Consider the following 21,659-nt stretch of genomic DNA (forward strand, 5'->3'; position numbering starts at 1 on the left):
CACAAAGCCTAAAATATCAATTATCTGACCCTTAATAGAAAAAGGTTGGTAACTTCGATTCCATATCCTTACTGATATTTGATTGAATTGTTCTGTTAATTACTGAAAGGGGATGTGAAAATCTCCAACAATAATTGTGGAATTATTTCTCCTTTTAGTTCTGTTGATTTTTGCTTTATGTATTTTTAAGTTATTGGGCACATACACTTTCATTATTATGCTTTCATTAGGAAATGTTCCTTCATATCTATGATAATTCTTCTTTCTCTTGAGTTTTGTTTCTTTTCTATTTTGTTTGATATAATATGCCCATTTCAACTTTCTTTTACTTGTGGTTTATAAGGTGTATCTTATCATTTCCCATCTTTTTACTTATTACCTATTTTTTTTTTGTTTAAAGTGTACTTCTTGTAAACAATCTATAGTTCAGTCTTGTTTTTTATTTAGGCTGACAATTGCTTCCTTTCATTGGCGTGCTTACTTCATTTATATTCAATATAACTATTGATATGTTTGGATTTATTTTTGCTATGTTTCTTTTTTTTTTTTTTTTAGTTTATCTTACCTGATTTTTGTTCCTCAGTTCCCCTTTGCTGTCTTCTTTTTGGTTAATCAAGTATTTTTAGTATTCCATTTTAATTATTCTATTGCCTATTTGCCTATACCACTTTGTAATTTTTGAGGTTGCCTTAATAATTACAAAATGCATCCTTAAATTATCAAAATATTACTTAAAGTTAATATTGTCCTATTTCACTAAAAATGTAGGAACTTGGAACGGTATAGTTACACATACTTCCTCTTTGTCCTTTACAGTCTTGTTGTCATATATATGTGTGTGTGTGTGTGTGTGTGTGTGTGTGTATGACATATATATCATATATGTCATATATATATCATATATGTCATATATATTTCTCTAAGCACTGTCACATATATGTATATACGACTAGCTACATGAATAATAGCTTCACATTATATAGTGTTATGATTTTTGCTTCAAATAACTGCATTGTTTATGTCAGCTTTATTGAGGTCTAATTGATGTACAGTAAGCTACATATATTTAAAATGTAAAACGTGGTGAGTTAACATGTGTTTAAGCCTGTAAAATCATCACAACTTTCAGGATAGGAAACATATCTACCAGCCCAAATGTTCCTCGTGCTTTTTTCTAATTTCTCCCTCCCATTCAGTCTAATTTGTCATTTTTCCCCCAATATAGCTTGTGCTTTTCTGTGTCATATTTAAGAATTTTTTGTGTAACCCAATTTCACCAAGATTGTCTCCAATATTTTCTTCTAGAAACCTTACAGTGTATAATTTTATAGTTTATAGTGGTAACTCTTACATTTTGGTCTCTAATTCATTTTGAGTAATTTTTGCAAATTATGGGAGGTAAGCATTGCAGGTCATTTATTTGCATATTGTTCAGCACCATCTGTTGAAAAGATTTCCTTTGTCTATTAAATTGTCTTGGAAACTGTCAAAAAATCAGTTGACGATATGTGTGTTGGTCTATGTCTGTACTCTGTATACTGTTCCACTGATACCAATACCAAAATACCTTGATAACTGTGGTTTATAATATGTCTTGAAGTAAGGTACTATATGTCCTCCAACTTTGTTGTTCTTTTGAAAAATTATTTTGACTATTCTAGATTTTTAAAAATTTCCATATAAATTTTAAAATATGCTTATCCGTTTTTAAAGTGTGTACTCTAGAATTTTGAATCGATAGGTCATTTCAGGGAATATTGACATCTTAACAATATTGAGTTTTCCAATCCATGAACATGGAATATCTCCACATTTATTTAGAGCTTCTTTTTTTTTTTCTTAAAATTTATTGGAGTGACAATGGTCAACAAAACTACATAGGTTTCAAGTGTACAATTCTATAATACATCATCTATATATTGTATTATGTGTTCACACCCAGAATCAATTCTCCTTCTATCACCATATATTTGATCCCCTTTTCCCTCTTCTATTATCTCTTCTACCCCCTTACTCTCCAATAACTACTAAACTGTTGTCTGTGTCTATAAGCTTTTTTGTTTCTTTATTTGTTTCTCTTGTTCCTTTGTTGCTTTCAGTTTTATATTCCACATATGAGTGAAGTCATATGGTTCTCGACTTTTTCTGTCTGACTTATTTCATTTAGCGTAATAATCTCAAGATCCATCCATTTTGTTGCAAATGGCTCTATTTCTTCTTTTCTTATGGCCAAGTAGCATTCCATTGTGTATATATGTACACCACATCTTCTTCATCCAATCATCTATCAAAGGACACTTTGGTTGTTTCCATGTCTTGGCCACCATATATAATGCTGCAATTAACATTGGTGTACATATATCTTTATGGATAAATGTTTTCAGATTTTTTGGGTAGATGCTCAGGAGAGAGATTGCTGGGTCATATGGTAATTCTAATCTTAATTTTTTGAAGAACCTCCATACTGTTTACCATAGCAGCTGTACCAATACCCTTCTTAGTATCATACCCCCTATGCTGTGTATAGGAGGTTTCCATTCTGGCTGTCTGGAACATGAGCTTTATGGGAGCCCCAAGCATTGTTCCGCTTCCTACTTCCTTTAGTTCTTTACCAGCCTCAAGCAAAGATTCAAGGATAACTCTCTGAATATCTCCAGAATGCCCTCTGTGTGTATCTGTCTTCTCTACATTCTGCTGACTTACAAATTTTAGCTTGCCTTGGCCTTCCTGAATGCTAAATTTTATTTTCTTAGCTCAGCAAACCAAGTGGATTCCGTTGGATTCCCACCATTTGCACTAGGGCCTGCAAATTCTTTTTTAGAGACAAAAAGATAAAACAATTGAAGAGCTCCCTCATTTGTTTCTCTTGGAAATTCCTGTCCTGTGCTGTCTGTTATCCAGCACATGAAAACCATTGTTTCATATATTTTGTCCAATTTTTTTAATTGTTTAACAAAAAAAAGTAAACCCAGTCCCTGTTATCTCCTCTAGCTACTGTTAAGATTTTTCTCTTTATCCTTGGTATTCAGCAGTTTGTCCATGATGTGCTGGTGTACTTTTATTCGTGTTCATCATACTTGGGGATCATTAAGCTTATTAAATTTATAGTTTTATGTCTTTTACTAAATTGGGGATTTTTTAATCATTATTTCTTCAAATAAGTTCTGTTCTGTTTCTCTCTGGGACTCCAATTTAACACGTATTGCATTGCTTAACATTGTCCACAGGTCACTGGGACTTTGTTAGTTTTTTCAATCTTTTTTCTCTGTGTTCTGTAGATTGTGTAATTTCTATTTATTTTACCTCAAGTTCACTTACTCTTTCGTCTATGTTCTACAGTCTACTCTTTTTTTAAATAAAAATTTAAAAAATCTACAATCTACTCTTAAGCCCAATAAATGATTTTTTCATTTCATACATTGTGCTTTTCTTTAAGAATTTCCACTTGATCCTTTTTTATAGTTTATATATAAATATATACAGTTTATATATAAATATAGTTTATATTCTGAGGTTCTCTTCCTCCGTTATGATTATATTTTCCTTTAAGTCTTCACACATATTTAAAAGAGCTGTTTTAAAGTCCTTGTGTAGTAATTCCAACATTTGGATAACTTTGAGATGGATTTCTATTGGTTATTTTGTGCCTGACTGTGTGTTACTATTTCTTGTTTCTTTCCATGTCTGGTAATTTATAATGTATTCTGGGAATTTTGAATGCTACTTTGAGGTGACTCTGGATTCTGTCACCTTCCACTGAATAATGTTAGTTTTTCTTCAAGCAGGCTGTTACTTCAACTGAACTCAAAGTCCAAATGGTATGTCTTCTGTGGTGGTCATCCACTGAGATCTCCACTCAGTACTTTTACCCATCCAGCTATTCCTTTTTGACTACCCTCCAAAAGCTCCCTTTCCACCCGATGCATGAATAAATTCAAATACCAGCCACAGGTTTAAATAGAACTTACAATATGCAGATTTGAGGCTTCCCTCTCTGCAGCCATTTTCTTTCCAGAATTTCTACCACTCCCTCATTTTTCAGCCTTCTGGCAGTCTCAAACCAATAATATTTCTACTTTCTGTTTGAATTCCATCTACCCACCTGCCACGTAGACTAAAATATACCATCAGCCAAAAAGTTGCAGCTGCATGAACATAAATTGCATTTGCCACAGGTTGGTTTCCTATTCCAAGGTTCACCTTCCCTCCAGTTTCTGCCTGCTTTTGGTCATTCCCTAATATCTTCAAGTGGTTGTGTTTTGGGGTTTTTTTTAATATGTTCAAGAATTTTTAACTTTTATCTGTGGTAAAGTCAGACTGATATAAATTAAATATCTTATTTAAATATTGAACTTATTTTCCAATTTAAATATCAAATTCTCAAATCACATTTTCCCATAAAACTAGAAATGTTGCTTCATTATCTTCTATTATTTGATCTAGTAGAGAAATCTAAAGCCAATCTATTTTTTTTTCTTTCTTTATAGTTAATTTATGAATTTTGTTACTTTTGCTTATTTGTTTAGAATTTCCAATATTTTTAAATTGGTCTTTAAAATTGAAAAATGTCACTGGAATGTATATTGATAATGACAATTTTCATAAGTTTTTTCAAATGCCAAAATTTAGTTAGAATTTTTGGATTTCCCTAAGCTCTGTCACAGACCTAGTAAAGGTCTTAGCCAAATATTTCAAGTGAGACATAGAAACTTACATGGCCAGACTAGGGAGGGCAGAAAGTGCCACTGTTTTAGATATTTAAGCAAAAAGTTTCATTCCACTGTTGGAAGGTATGCCCTGACAGGCAGAAATACAACCTCAAGAGAAAGTTTTCTTATCATGTTTTCACATGATAAGTTATGACAGACTAACTGTTGTCTTCTGCTGCAGCATAAAAACTGAATATGCATATAGAAATCAATTAAATAAATAAGAAAAAGGCCATTACAAGCTACTCGTTCACTAAATGTTGTATAAACCAGTTTTTTATTAAGGAGTGGAAACTGAAATGGCTCTGGCAGTTAGGCCGAAAACAAAACATCAAAGTCCTTAGGAAAGACCACAGTTTTCTACATTATGTTTTAGCCCTGTCAGGGGCTTACCATTCTACCAGGCAGCCCTCTGTATTTTTTAAGTAAATTTCTGCAAGTGAGGATGTGGATCTGTCAGGATGTCCTCCTGTGTACTTTCCCATGATGTGGTAAAGTATATTATCAAAAACTTTAAAAATTTTGGTCCCACTTCATAGGTTTCAGATATAATATCAATTTTTATATTTACCCTCTGGTGCTGATACAGATTTTTCTATTTATATGTTTCACAATTAGTTAACTGAGAGTTGGGCGATAGATCAAAGTGGCTATGTTTATCCCATTACCTTACACAGGGGTCTCCTGTTTGGCTTTTTTTTAAATAATTATTATAACTTATTCAAACATACAGGAAAGGAAAGTATAGAGAACATTTCCTACACATAACAAGTATTTGTATTTTGCCATATTTGCTTTTCAAGACTTTTAATTACAGATCTTTTATAGTATTCCTAAGTCTGTCCCTCCCTCCCCAGAGGTAATGACTATACTGACATTTGTGGGCATCCTTTCTTTCTATAAAATATAATATTGTTTTATATGTTCTTTACATAAATAATATATATGAAATTGTTTTACATTTCAATATTTAACAATAATTAGCATTCCATAATTAAAAATAATCAGCTATTAACCAATGTTTTTGACTCCCAAAAGAACATATTCAGGTTACTTCATAGTTTGTAGAGACCATAGAAAAAGTTTTTCTCTTCTTCTAGGAAATACTACTTAGGAGCTTTTATCTCAAGTACATTTATTCCAGGTATTCCTTATTTATATGTTGTTTCATGGTAGTCTTGGTTTTTTCAAAGTTATTATTTCAGTATCCATTTTATGCAATTTAAAATGAAGAAATTTTCTAGGTGCTGAACTACCATGCATGAAAGAGGTTTAATAAGGTATTTCTAATGAAATGACCATTTTCATTTGAAAAAAACATAAAAATTATATCTGCTTCTAACACACTCGATTTTTATATTAATGGAAAATCTTTATAAAATGTATCCTATACTTTATTTATCCATAAATATTTTAAAAATCTTTTCATATTTGATTCTAAAACATGACTAGATTTTTTTTGTTGTTTCTGGATGAGCTCATCTAAGTGTGAGGGGTGGGCAAGTTAGAGGTTTAATGAGTATTTCTTTTCATATGCTGCTCAAAATTAAATTTTAATAATTTATGTTTAACATGGGAAAATCTTCAATTTGAAGTATATACTTCATGAAGTGAGTTAACTTATTAGAACCTTATTAGTAATATTCTTATATGGTAGGTCAGTTTATTATCACTTATAAAATGAAGAAACTGAAGTATAAGAAAACTTAGTAACTTGCCCAAGATCACATAACTGATAAGTGGTGGATATGAATTCAAATTCAATAAATTTTGGCCTTAGAGTCTGAACTCTTAACCACTTCACATACTGCTTCTCAGTCATTTAATTTTATAGGCTTGTACATATATTAAGGCTTAAAATTTTCATCTTATGATAAGAATAATAACTTATGGGAATTACCATAACCTTAATCCTTCATTCATGGCTAATACAAATGAGTTTTTAGATTCTTTCCTGGGATCAAATTTTAATAGGTGAGAAGGAAGGAGGAAAGATGTTAGTTAGTAGAAATGACAAAAAAGGAACAGAAGTCTTGGGGTGGAGGAACTCACTTTTTTTCCAATTTTGTATATGGACTACTCTAGAAATAGTGAGCAGTGGTTTGTAGAATTGAAAAACCCACACTCTGAGGCCAAAGTGGTCCAGAGGTACATTGACAGCAAAGGGTTGGAATTTCCAATCCTCTGAAAAAAGCTGAGCCTCCATTGTGGAAGCACAAGTCTGCTACATGCCATTGTTTTCAGTGGGGGAACTAAAAGGGCAGTTACACCATTTCAAAAAAAGGCAAGGATTGCTTAATGAGGTTTTCTGTTTTTGTTTTCTGTAATTTTTTCTGTAAACCTCTGCTTAGATTGCGACTATTAGGGAATCTGTTTAAGGTAAAAGTTTGCTTAAATCTATGTGTTTATTTGAGCTTTGAGACTCTTATATTTCTCCAGAGTCCTAGCCTACTTTTAAAGCTATCTTCTAGGTTTTTATATTAGTGGTGAGTGATTGCCTCTCCTCCACATAGTGATTCAGAGATCCAGGCTACTTCCATCTTCTGCAGCCACTATCCTGTAGAACCCGATAGTTATTAAAAGTAATCTATATCAAGAGAATAAAAGAAGAATAGGTACACACTCTCAAAAGCCTTGGCTCAGAAGTTACCCACATCACTTTCAATCATATGCCATTAGAGAGAGCAAGCCATGGCTATACCTAGATGTAAGGAGAGCTAGCAAATAAAAACTATGTCTGGGAAGCTGCTACCTAGTGACAGCTCTGTGCTGTGGAAGAGGGAGCACACATTTGGAGGACAGTTAAGTGTCTGTAATACAGACATTCAGTTAAAAAACAGTACAATGATCCTTATGCATGAAGTGCTTTTGTTAAGGCCAATAATAAAATTTGAGCTGTCAAACAAAAATTTGGAGGACTTGCATATTCCAACATCATCTTGAGAGTTTTCCAATACTTAAAGGCTTCCCTGGTAAGTCAGTGTTGATATTAACAAATATGATTTTCTCATATTGTATAAAGAAGTGTGTCAACATTTAGAAGATCTACATGACTCACTGAACCAATATTTTCCAAATGACCAATACATTATATTAAAAATAATCATACATGGATTAAAAAAAAGTGTGACAGACAAATGGATTTTAGTGCAACAGAGTGCATAAAGCACAGTGACACAGTTTCAGATTCCACTGGTTACCCACCATTAAGAAACTATAATTTCTCAAGTTTTGGTGTAGTATCAAAGAATATTCACGGTTATATGAAAAAGCTTTAAAAATATATATTCTTTTTTCCAACTACATATGCATTTGATACTAGATTTTATATATATATAATATATATATGTAATATATATATATATTACATATATATGGTTTCAAAAATATCACAACAGAAGAAATTCAGAAGTAGATATTGGAAACTAGCTGTTTTCTACTAAGTCAGATGTTGAATAGATTTTTAAAATGTGAAACAATGTCACGCCTCAAATTTTTTTTCTTGAAATAGTTGTTTCTCCAAAAAGATGCTTTTTCTGTTAACATGAAATGGATTTATTACTGTTATTTTTAATAAACAAATAAATGTTTAAGATTTCTCAGTTTTAATTCCTCATTTAAGAAACACTAATAGATACAAAAACCCATATAAACAAAAGTTCTTTGGTGTCTTCAGTTCTTAAGAGTTTAAAAGGGATCTGAGACTGAGAAGTTTGAGGACCACTGCCCCACAGGAAAATGCTGCCAGTGGGCTTCACCTATGGCATCTGAGAGCTACCATATCCAGCTTTGTTTCACAGTTTCTATGTTGCTTATCCCCAGACTGGACTCAGTCATCACAGTGGAGAATCCCCTAAACATAAGACACAAAATTTGTTTACTTAGGATATAAGTATGTTTCAGTTTGGAGACTTTTCTATAGTATCTAATGTTTCCTCAGGTCTGATGTGTTTAACTCACACATAAAAGACCTGAATGTCCTTAGCATGTCATATAACCCCTGGGAACCTTAATTTTCCACCTTAAAAAAAATTGAGATGATTAGAATAGACTATTTCTACATTCCCCTTTCCTAACATTTTGTTATTCTATAACTTTTATTCATAAGTGCTGAATAATCTTCCAAAGTGGTTGTTGACTATTGAGGTGGAATTAGCAATAGAGACTGGTGGCTTAGATTTATTATTTTAGAGGTCTTCCCCCTCTTGTTCTCTCTCTCTCTCTCTCTCTCTCTCTCTCTCTGTATATACACATATGTGTATATATATTTTTATGTATATATATATAAATGTGTATATATATACACACACACACACACACACACACGTATATATATATATGAATATATATTTTTTTCATATTTTACCCAATTGTGCCCTTGACCTTCCTGCCTCAACATCTCTCTCTCTCTCAATGCTGAGGCAGGAAGGTCAAGGGCAGAACTAGATAAAATATGAAAAAAAAAAAAAGTATATATGTGTGTGTGTCTGTGTGTGTGTGTGTGTGTGTGTGTGCATATACCTATATAACTTTCAATGAATAAAATAACCTGTGTTCCATGTATACTGCTATCTCAGAATTGCTTCTTCTAATCCAAACATATTTAAAACATAATTTTTTCTTCTTGACATTGGAGATACTGATTGTCATGTGGGGTTAACTTCTCTCCAGAATTTTAAACTAAGAGAACTTTCTATTTTTGTATTTAATGAAGTAAACAGACAGCAGATAGTTAAAATTTGCCTTCCAAACAAAATGGCATATCTCCCTTTTTAGGACTGGAATGTAAGCAGATATAGAATTTCAGTATCTGGAATGACTCAGTATTTACAAGCCAGCTCCCCTTAACCATGTATTGTTGGATTATTTGCAAGACTAAAGTTTTAATGTTCATTACTCTTATTATGGTACAATACCATATACCCTTTCAAACTCAGATCAGTTTTTAAAACTGTTCTCCCCTAATTTCTAAACCCAATTTTCCTCTTTATCTGGACTTTAAAGTTAAAACATTAACATGCTTCATGATTTTTTTATAAAGTATAGTTTCAACCAGAAGCAATTTAAAAAATCCTTATATTCAGTTAACATGTAGCTTTTAAGTACCTATGTGCACATTACTGCAAGTGGTGCTGTGGGGAGATAAGAAATAAAAAAGAAATGTAGTAGTTACTCATACACAAGTACTACTTGATATTTAGCTAATGACATGTTCCAGAAATTCTTAAAGTAATAGCCAGATGGATTAGCTAATTAAACCTTAATTTTGCACCTCTGTCATTTTGCTACCTCTTCACTGTCAGCAATGCTTAGAGACAAGTAAAAACCCTTAAGACTTGGAAATAATGTAGCTCTCTGAAAATCAAGCCAGTAATATCTCAACATTGTGCTTTTCATTATACATTATTGAAAGAAAACCAATAAATTTGTTAAGGAATGAGGAAACCCACAAACACTAATATGATGGCCAGAGATATAAACTCCCAATGTGGTAGTAATTTAATAAGTTGTATTATTGTATTGTTATTGGTTGTATTTTATACTATGTGGAGAAAGACTATGTGAACAGGAGTGGGTAAAGCAACATGTGGCATAGAACAGAGGTAGCTCAAAGAGCCAGAAACTGACAGTTTTTACAAAACTATTTTGATCATTGTGAGTTAGAATTCATCAAAATTTGGAGAATATATTTTTTAAAACCATTTCACCTCCCTTTGCTTTGATGCCATGCTCACGAAGCAACTTTCTAGTTGCTAACTTAGTTTCCAAGATAATTTTCCATGGTCTGCCATTGGGTGACTGCAAGTGCCTGCCCAGATATGTTGATTGGTCTTTGATTGGTAGTAGTGGTTAGAGGTGCTAGACAGCATAGAAGAGCAATGGTTCTTATTGCATTATGAAATGCATTAACTACTCTATGGAGTGACATGAAAATGTCATGCTAAGAAGTGAATAACAAGAACGAGAATACTTCTGAGAGATTTAGCCACTGGTTTGATAAAACATTTGCAACTACATTTGTATCTTGCTTAAAATTGGAATAATGCTTTGCCATGAGGTGTGCTCGTTATTCTGTTACGGAACAGAAATTGGTTTATCCATTCATTCAGTGAATATTTACTGAATGCTTACTCTGTGCCAGACACTGTTAAAGGTGCTTGGGATATGTAAGTGAACAAAACAGAAAGATCCTTTTCCTTGTAAAACTTACAGGCAAGTGAGGAGAGACAGATGATGGGATAAACATAATGGACTAAGGAAACTTGAAGGTTTGTGTTAAGCAGTGAGAAGACTGGGCAGGTAAGGTAGAGCCAATTATTTGACAGCTCTGGATGCTATTTTAAGGAATTTAAACTATATCTAGTAGGCTGTAAGGAGCCGACATGGGTTTTTCAACTGGCGACTGACATAGTCAAAGTCGTGTATTAGGAAGATTAAGGAATTAGGTAGCATCAGAGATGAGGAGGAACTTGAGACAGAAGAATTGTTAAGGAACAATTGCTAACATGAGATAACATTTGCTAACAACTGCTGACATTACCTGTAGACATGATGTAATGAGGTTGTAGAAGGACCAAGAAAGTTGCATCTGAGATATTGAGAAAGAAAAAGCTAGCTGGGTTTTAGTGATACCAGATAGTCAAAGGGAACCAGAGACAAAAATTAAAGCTGACTAGATTTTGAGCATAAATATTAGAATATTTATCTACTTGCATGTACTGTTGACTGGAATATATATTTGGAAAAGCTATCTGAAAATCAATTTTTCAATTTGCATTTTAAAGGAATTTTTTGGTCTAATAATTTCATTTCCTATAACCATATTAAGAAAATAATCAAAATATAAAGAAGCATGTACAAAAAAGTTGATAGTTATGTTAGTGAAAAATTTGAAACAACCAAAATAACCAATCATAGGAGATCAGTTTAATAAAGAAGAATAAAGTAGAAGCTCTCTCATCCAGCCTAGTCAAATTCATTAATTAGTTAATTAATAGAAAATTTTTATTAAAATTTTAACAAATCATTAAATTGATATATATATGCCTTAAATAATTTGTTTATTTCAAAAATAACATACATTCCGTTGTCAATTTCTGACATGGGGCTATGGCTTTTCCTCTGCATGTGATTCTAATTATTATCCTGCCTGTTAAATGCTGTCTGCAATGTCCAGTTTGAGTTTAAAATGGACTGAGAATTCAATATCTGCCAAGAAATCTAAGTGCATAATTCTACATTTTTATTACTTTTTTCCTGTTGTCTTTTCATACATAACTTAGTCCGTTGCCACTCCATAAGCTACTCTAAGAACTTCAGCTTCTATCTGAGTAATATGGAAAACAGTTGCAGTTTTGAACAGAAGAATTGCATTGTTTGAAATATAATTTAACAGAAGCACTCTGGCTGCTTTGTTTGAGAACGGACTATGGTGTGTGTGTGTGTGTGTGTGTGTGTGTGTGTGTGTGTGTGTGTCGGGATGCCCTCTGTGCACTTTATACTCCATAATTGTTCCAATGCAAAAACAACTGTAGCTTTTTCTAGTGTTTGCATTTCCTTTTAGCCATAATTGTGAATAGCAAAACCGTGGAGTCATCTAGGAAAACCAGGAATTCAAAAAGGCACTGCAGACTTTAGAATATTACTAAAAAGCATGGAATTAGGTGGGAAGCAACCCTTCAGAGTGTTTAAGCCCTGTAAACAGCCCTTTCAGAGTGTTTAAGGAAGAAACAAAGATGAAGAACCAGGAATAGTTCCTAAACAGAACCCTCCACCCACCCCATTTAGCTAATTCGCTTTCAAACGCATAGGCACATGAGAATTCCCTGGGGAGCTTTAAAAATACCATTGCCTGGGCTCCATCCCAGATGTACTCATGCAGTTGGCCTAAGGTGGGGCCTAGGCCTCACTTTATTATTATTATTTTTTAAACAGACACGTAGACCAATGGAATAGAATTGAAAACGTATAATAAACCCATTTATATATGGGCAGATAATTTTTGACAAAGGAGCCAAAAACATGCCATGGAGAAAATAAAGCCTCTTTAATAAATGGCGCTGGGAAAATTGGAAAGCCATGTGCAAAATAATGAAACTAGACTGCTGTCTGTCACCACGTACCAAAATTTACTAAAAATGGATCAAAGACCTAAACATAAGACCTGAAACAATAAATTGCATAGAAGAAAACATAGGTACTAAACTTACGAACCTTGGGTTCAAAGAGCATTTTATGAATTTCACTCCAAAGACAAAGGAAGTAAAGCTAAAATGAATGAATGGGAGTGTATCAAACTGAAAAGCTTCTGCACAGCAATAGGCTCATTATTTTTAAAATAATTCCCAGGTAAGTCCAGTGTGGACCTAGCAATAAAATCAATTTTCCAAGTCCTTTTAGGTCTTCTTATCCTAAGATGGTCTTGGGCAACTTGTGACTGATTGCTTACACCACCTAGGACAAAACTCTCTACAGCGTGAGGAATTTCAACTGGAATCTATGATTTTATTCTCTTGAGTTAGGGCAGTGGAAGGACAGATTATCTTCTGGTTAGGTCTAAAGGCAGGGTCATTTCCTTTTTGTGGAGGCAAAGTAATAGACTTAGTTTTCCAGCTACATTGGGACATCTAACAAGGCACAACTCAAGCTAATAGACGGTCCAGAATTGTGGGTCAAACCAATTCTCAATTCTGTGTGGGAATGGACCATACAGTATCCCTCAAGGAAGGATCAAGAATGTTGTTACAGAGAATATACCTACTTTATCTGCTGACTGGCTCACCACTGAAAACCATGAGTTACTCTTATAAGGCACTAAAGAATCCTGTCTTGTGGCAGTGGCCTTAAACCATCCAATTTATGATTTATATTAGGCAGCCTTTAAGATGGCCTCCAGTGTCCCTGTTTTCTGGTTTTTATACCTTTGTGTATTTCTCTCCACTTGAGAATAGGCAGAAGTGATGGAACATCACTTTCAAGATTAGGTTATAAAAATACTCTGGCCTCCCTTTTGGGCATGCTCTCTCATTCTCTGATTCCTTGCTCCGTGGAAAACAAACTGCCATGTTGTAAGTCATTCTGTGAAGAGGACCATGTGATGAGGAAGTGATGTTCCCAGTAAACAACTGGTGATGACCTAGCGGATCCCTCTCCGAGTTGAGCATTGAGATAACAAATGCCTTTAGTCTTATGAGAGGTTCTAACTAGAGACACCTAGCTAAACCATGCCCAGGTTCCTGACCACATAAACTATGAGATAATAAATATTTTCTGTTTTAAGCCACTAAGTTTTCAGATAATGTATTACACAGCAACAGATAACTAATACATGGTTGAATTGGTCAGGAGAAAGGCCTGCCATCCTCAAGCTAAATGTTGTTATTCAGCTCACATTCTAATTATTAGAATATAAGTTCTGATGCTATGAAAGAAAATAAATTTGTATGAGCTCTCGTAAATTTAATGATGAGGATTTGGAACCAAATAATAATCAGGAACCACATAATAATCAGGAAGTAAAAAGGAAAATACAAGTGGCTTCTTCTCGGGTGAGAGTAAAAACAGGGATTGTTAGGAAGAGATTAGAACTCTATTATTTCTGGCTTCCTGTCAAGTCTCCTCAACTCAAGAGAAAATAAATTTTCTTGACAAACCATTCAAAGTTAGGGGATAAGTGGGAGCCCATGTAGGCCTGAAGGGACCTCACCTTCATTGAAAGCAGCAGCTTCACGGAGTAAATATAGAAGAAGAATAAAGAGTAGCCTGACAACAATGCCAAAACACTTAGACATGAAGTTTTAATGAACTGTTTCATATTAAGGTATGCATTAAGAACTCAAGCCACAGAGACAAATTAATAGATATTCTCTAAAAACTCTGTTTTGTGGTGATCATAGAAATGGTGAAGGCTGATAATCACCTGGTATCCACTAATTAGTCACAGCGGCCTGCATCTGTCCTGATAGATCAGTGGTATATTCTGATTGACCAGTAACCACTCATACTGGTCGTTAAGTATTTTTAATATCATTCCTGTTTATAGTAAAGTTTAGATAAAGTTTTGGTTTTCTTTAGCCATGTGTCATCTGTGTGTAAAGTTCGACTGTGAGAGGTACAAGATCTCTTGTGTCTTATTCATGCCCAAGGATGTGGCTCTAGGGTAGTGGTGTAAATGAAGCCTCGAGACAAACCTTGTATATCTTTCTGATGCATGACTTTTCCTCAGTGGTGCGAATTTCATATTCAGGCAAACATGAATGTATTGTAGAATAAAATGTAAAAATTATATGAGTATTAAGAGAAAGATTTTTTTTTTTTAGAAAAAAAAAATCTGTCTTTGGTGGATGACCTTAGACTCTCATTCTCTACCTCTGCTATTGTTGGTATTTCAGTAGAAAATTATGAGAGGCACTGCTGTAGGGTATATTGGGTTATAGAGTTGTTTCTGCTACATGTTCCCAGAGTCCACTGCTGTGTTCTTTCTCACTCTAAAGAATCAGAAGTGCAAACTCCAAGAGATGGAAACTGAGAATTTATTTCCAGCATCCCTTCTCTTCTGTCATTAAGTTGAATTTATAGCCAACTTAAAGGTTGATAATTTATATTATATTTATGTAAAAATGTTTCAGTTCTCTACTTGCTTTGGAATTATCTTCTTTATTACTTCTTTTAAAAACATTTTATATTCTTTTATTTAATTTTTTCCTTTCTAATTATTGGAAAACTATGTATTTTACCAATATTCTCTTTCAAAGAACATTTTAGAAAAGGTTACTCTGTTTATATGGATATTTTGTATAAACTCTCCATTTGTAAATACAGAGGTACATGTAAGAATTGAGTAGGAATTAGAATTGAAAATTGCATTATTTCTTTCATCCTTTTGAGTCAGATCATCACAGCATAGACTAATCATTGAATATGAAGTGAATTGCCAAAACATAAGTCATGTTTGCATGCAAATTTAAAGATCATATCTCAATAGACTTTTTTTTAAAAAGGAGACCACTAGCTAATAATTTTAATCTAAGAGTAGGAAGCACATGCTAAGTGACCTAGATTCTTGTGACAGCTCTGTACCTATCCAACTACACGACTTTGGATGTGTCACAATCGTAATTTCCTGGTCTGCAAATGAATAAGAGGGACTAAGTCCCCTTGCAATTTTAAGATTCTAGAATTCTAAGTGTATGCAACTCCTACAGATTTCATTTTCTAAAATTTGCATGATAAATGTAAAAAGGTGTGTGGGGGGGTAAAGAATTAAAAGTGTTTCCAGAAACATTACCAGATTGGAATTACTGCTAGATATTGGTTTGCTTAATTCAGCATTGCTGTGTAATTTGATCATACGTAGCTACAACTCCATGGACAAAGAGTAATAGAGTATTTGGTCCTAATATAGCTTTCATCACACACACACACACACACACACACACACACACACACACACACACACAGACACACACACACACATTGGTTCTGCTTAAATTTCCATGTAACACATTTCACCCTAACTTTTTAAAATGAAGTAAAATTAATGAGACTTCATTATTAATTTACTTTGATATTCAAACACTGAATCAATCAATATAAAATTAATTATAGACATTCTGCTGCATTCTAAGGAAACAAATATGAAAAGCATAGTCCTCCTCTGCCCTCACATGTTCACAAAACTCCACTCACCGAAGCCTGCTCTAGGAACTAAGGCTGGCAAGGCCCTTCAATCAGATAATAGTTAAGAATATCATTTGTGGCATCTCCCCAGAGTGTATCTGACAAAGGGCAGTTCTTTCTAGCCTCCTGCACCTTCATCATGTAGTTGAGCCACAAGAAAATCCAAAGAATCTGTTGTTTCTGTTGACTTAGACTTTTCATGTAACTCTCACCTATAAAAGTATTACCAGGTAATATTTATGTAAAATAAAAGGGACTTGAGTGACAAATAATTTAAAATTAAAGCCACCATGGTGAACATACCAGTAATTTAGATAAACGTTGACCTTTTTTTAATGAATATATAAAGTGCTACCAAATCTGCCAGTGAAAGAGTTATGAGGGGAAATTTATTTTTCCTGATAAGCCTATTATCTTAGCCTAACCTCAAGCCTTCATGAGATATTCGGGGCCTCGGTACCCTATTTTGGGCATTGTGCTCTTCCATCTAACAGGGAAACAACTTTTAATTCTGCCTTATTTTGAATGGCAGAGATTTCTAGACATTAGAAAAGCTACTAGCTTTAAATATGCATGTTTTTAAAAGATGGTAGTTTTCTACTCATGAACTCAAATACAGTCTAACTTTAAAATCCTGTAAGTTCTTCTGTCAGCAGTGACTTTGCTTATATGAGTCCGTTTAATTGACAAGAGTATGTGGCAAAACATAGTTCACATTTTTGTACTGTGCCCTATGAGACATCTATTGTAAGAACTGCTGCAGGCTGTCCTTTCTGTCTGTCATCCCGGCTTTGCTGGCCCAAGTGCTGTGCACTAGACCTGCTGTTGCTCAGCATGGGAGGGGCAGCTTGCAGTGGAGCCAGACCGTTTTGTTATTGCTTCAGAATTAAAAGCATATGAAACAGATACAGCTTACTAAGGTGGTTTTGTTTTGTTTTGTTTTTATAAATAACATAAACTTTAATAACAAAACAATAAAGTTCAAATACACCTTAAAATAGAGTTTAATGCTGTAACCACAGGAAAAAAAGCATGATTATTTGTGGGAGAAACATTATTAAAAGCCATATTTCTGAATATGAATTATACAAAAGATAGATTATGTTACTTGAAGTTACTTAAAGTATTTCGAATTTTAACTTTTAGGGATTATAAAATGTTATTTTGTGGCAAGTGAGATGAAGTACAGTATTATCACCATTATTGCTATTTTACATACAAGATTTTTGAACACTTCTTTGTAGCAAAACCCTTTCAATTTGAGCAGCATTAGGAATTTTGTTCTTGTTTATAGGTACAAACATATTCTAATCCTATACTTTTGTAAAACTACATTTTGATTCAATTCCAGAATAGAATTTTGGAGAATATTCCTTTTTTTCTGATTAGAGTTTAAAAGAATTATAATGTTTCACCAGAAAGCATTTCAAATACTGCTCATCTTCCATAGTTAGCATTGGCTTGATTATCTGACAAATCATTCCAGCAGCCTTTAGGTCTGACATATCTTATATAACATCATCTGCATTTTTATTATTATAGCAGCCATTTTAATAAGCAGATAGGGATATTTAAATAATCATTATCAGATTATCAAATCTAACATACTCTTAAGGGTAAATTAATTTAAGAAAAAACATTACTATTACTAACATCATGATTGTACAACCAGTTTTACAACTTTTTACAACTTTTAGTTACTAAATCTGATTTTTGTGTATATTTTTCAAATTTCTTTAATGCAGTCTCTTAAAATAAACATAAATGCGCAAGTCCAGCTTGATCAGTTTTCAGTAGTTTTCCAGCCTTTCTTGGTTACTTTAAAAAAAAAAAAAAAAGAAAGAAAAGAAGAAAAAGAAAGAAAACAGTCCACTTAAAGAAATCTCCCTGCTGGAACTGGTTTCTTATATACCATATATGATTAGGTTATTGCCATAGGAAGAAAGTGAGCTGTTTTTTGTTCTTTCTTCGTTTTTTTCCCTTTTACAGGAACACCCTTTTGATTTAAGGCTACAAACATTTCTCCTCCACTGTGTGTCCATTTAGCTGATGCATATGTGTTGTAATGATTTTCCAGAATTAATTCTTTGAAGTTGCAATCTTCATTGCATTCTTTCTGTTAAAACAACAAACAACATTATCCAAATGATTTTTAGAGGGGCTCAATTAAACAGATTAAGCAGTAATATTTGGTAGAATTAAAACATATATATATGACATTTTCTGAGTGGGTGTAATACAGTTTATTAGAGATAAGTTAGCATATTTGCAAAAAAAGAGCTTAAATTTTAAAAATGATAAAATGATACACATTTAGTTATGCAACATAGTTTCAAACATGTAGCTTTTGGCAGTCCATTGCTACTGTTCTTCAATATTAGGAGCTATTTTCCCCTAATCAGCAGCTCTCATGTTACTGTGCCCAAGTTACTCATTTCCTAACTACTGAGATTTTGGTATAATTAGCAGAGTCTCTGCCTCCATCAGCTGAAAGACAGATTTCACAACCTTTCTTCATTTACCACTACTATACTGCCTGCAATAGTTATAGAAAATAAAAAGTTAATTGATTTGTTTATCCATCCAACTATTCATTCACTTATTCATTCAGTTAAACCTATGTAATTAGCTTGTGCCAGGTGTTGCGCTGGGCTGTGGGACTACAAAGGAAAGTCAATTATACTTTATTACAGTGAGTGAACTGTTACATATTTCACATTGTAATAAAGTAGAAAATAGGAATGCTTACATTTCAAAGCCCATGATTTTGAGATTAATGTTGGTAAACAAACTTCTGGATTTTTCCCCCAAGAATTTTCATGTCAGCAATGTGCAAATTGGGTGAACTTTAACAAAAAGAGCTTTAATACTGATAGATGGAAATTTAGGTTTTAAATATCTAAAATGCACATGGACTATTAGAGCTGGAAGGATCCTTGGAGCTTAGTTAATCCAACTTATTTTACAAATGAAGAAACCAAAGTCCAGAGAACTTAAGCAATTTGTCCAAGGTCACACAGAAAACATTTTTTTGTTAATGCTTAAATATAAAATTTTGTAATGAAATCATTAAATTATATAGTTGCAGAGAAATTAATTCCATCATTGCTTTTCAGAAAGGCAAGATGTTTTTGACAAAAATAAGTTTGAAAAATTAAGGCTAAGCTACCAATTATCAATACCTTTGCATAGAGTTTTCCTTCCTTGTTCATTGCAAGAAAATATTCACTTTCCACCCCTTTGATTGCCACAATTCCAACCTCCACTGTCCTGATTTCCATTATATCTGCAAGGAATCACAGAAAGATAAGTCGATTATTCATTCAGTTTTGCCGATTATGCAAGAATGACTGTTTGTTTTTATTTCTGTTCCAACTGGAAGTTAAAATTATTAGTGTGGTTATTTACTTAGCCTGAGACCCCCTACCCATAAGACATAAACACACACACCAGATTACTAGTCCTTATTAAATATAGGAAGTGCGAATTATTGGTTGTTTATTTTGTAGAAAAAGATATCTGGATTCAAAGAAAGAGTTACATATTTGAATTCAGCTTTTTATCCTCTAAATTACATTTCTAATTTACAATAATGATAAAATAATAATGATAATAATAACTAAGGTTATTATGCTCTCTTATATATGAACACATCTCCTTATCACCAAGACTAGGAGGCAAGTGTCCCTGTTATCTCCAATTTACAGATCAAGAAGCTCAGGCATAGACAAATTTAATAATTTGCCTAAATTCTGTCAGCTGGTAAGAGGCAGAAGTGAAATTTGAACCCAGATGGTCTAGCTCCTAGTCATGATATAATACTATTAAAGTATATAATACACTAACATCTTTACTGTTCTACTTCAACTTTATCTTAAAATTATTGCTAATAGAATATTTCTTCAATATACCAAAATTAAATAAAAATCCAATTAAAGCAATTGTAAATGAAGGTAAATAGAACCCAGCCTTAAAAAAAAGGTTGACTATTTTAAACTGATAGTTTTCTGATGCATGAAAAGATAATTTAAAATCAAATTATAAATCCTATTCCTATGTGATTTTATAACTTCATACCTTTCAAATTAATTTTTTAACCTTTGTTGAAATTGTTTTTACAAAACATGTAGTTACCACAAGAATGTTAACCTATTATTTTCTTTTATTACATATCTTTTCCTTAAATGTTGTATTTTAATGACCCATTCTAAATACGGTAAAATCTCAAGAAAATTTTTAAGACAATCTGGGAATGAAAAGTTCAGTGAACCTTTTTATGTAGTTGCTGTTAACTATACTTTCAACATGAAGGTGCAGCCATGAGATATTCTCTTTCCTGTGTCTAGCACAATGCAAAGAAAATTCCAAGAGAAAATTATAATATCTGCATAAATCAAGACTCCAAAAGCTGTTTCCTAAAATATTCATTTATTTAAAGGAAAATCTGATGTTTTTATTCTATACCTTAACTTACTCTTATTTATTCCTTTTCCTTCTGTTTTCCTATTTGGAGAATAAAATTGTTACCCACTTCATCAGGATTAATGTAGCCTAGCTCATATTTGTCATCTGTCTCACATATGTATTGCACATATAGAAGCCATTTTCCAGTATACTATGCTTAGCACTAGACTGAGCTCATGTCTTTGAGTTCTACAGACGCTTATCTATAAGCTGGGGTCTACAAAAAATGCAAAGGAATGGATATAAATCTTTTAAAGTATTTATGAAGCCTTGTCAGAATGCATAGAACTGTACTGTAATTTTAGGATACAAAATAAAAAAATACCTCTAGTTTCTGAACTCTTTAACTTCTAGAGTTAATGTCTACTATAAACAGCAAACACATCTGTTGATATACCTTAATTGAAAGAGAAGAAAACTGTTTGGAAAACACAGCCCTGAAAAGGACACTAAGGGAAATTTTAGCAATTTCTTACAAACATAAAGAATATGATACTCATGCATTCATGCAACGTTCACAAATCTTCACTGAGAGCTAGTTCTACGCGAGGGTCAATTCTGAGACAAACGGTGTCCTCTTGGAACACTGCATTGGTAACTAACTCCTCTTCAAGTTCATTAAAGGAATGTCAATAGGAAATAATTGACTATGTCACAGAATCCAATTAGGTTAAATTTGTACTAACACAATGAAGAACGCTGAAGAAATTTACTGATTTAATATAGTTGTAATACCTCCCAAACTGAGTAAATATAACTATTTAAGGACATATGGAGTAGTTGCTTTCTAAAGATTTCACCACTGTA

General features: G+C 33.0%; 2 protein-coding genes across 2 annotated transcripts in view; one reads left to right on the plus strand and one right to left on the minus strand.

Moving 5' to 3' along the window:
• Positions 1–21,659, plus strand: part of FAM227B (family with sequence similarity 227 member B) — a 192,873-nt gene that overhangs the window by 39,828 nt on the left and 131,386 nt on the right. The window lies entirely within an intron of this gene.
• The window catches only part of FGF7 (fibroblast growth factor 7), a 66,070-nt gene continuing 60,655 nt past the window's right edge, over positions 16,245–21,659 (minus strand). The window contains exons 3-4 of the mRNA XM_033108064.1: positions 19,571–19,674; positions 16,245–18,504 (exon numbers count right to left, since the gene is read on the minus strand). Of these exons, the coding sequence (XP_032963955.1) occupies positions 18,310–18,504; positions 19,571–19,674 (299 nt within the window). The 3' untranslated portion in view covers positions 16,245–18,309. The remainder of the gene's footprint in view (positions 18,505–19,570; positions 19,675–21,659) is intronic.

The sequence above is a fragment of the Rhinolophus ferrumequinum genome, chromosome 6, assembly GCF_004115265.2.
Source record: "Rhinolophus ferrumequinum isolate MPI-CBG mRhiFer1 chromosome 6, mRhiFer1_v1.p, whole genome shotgun sequence".
Lineage (NCBI taxonomy): Eukaryota > Metazoa > Chordata > Mammalia > Chiroptera > Rhinolophidae > Rhinolophus > Rhinolophus ferrumequinum.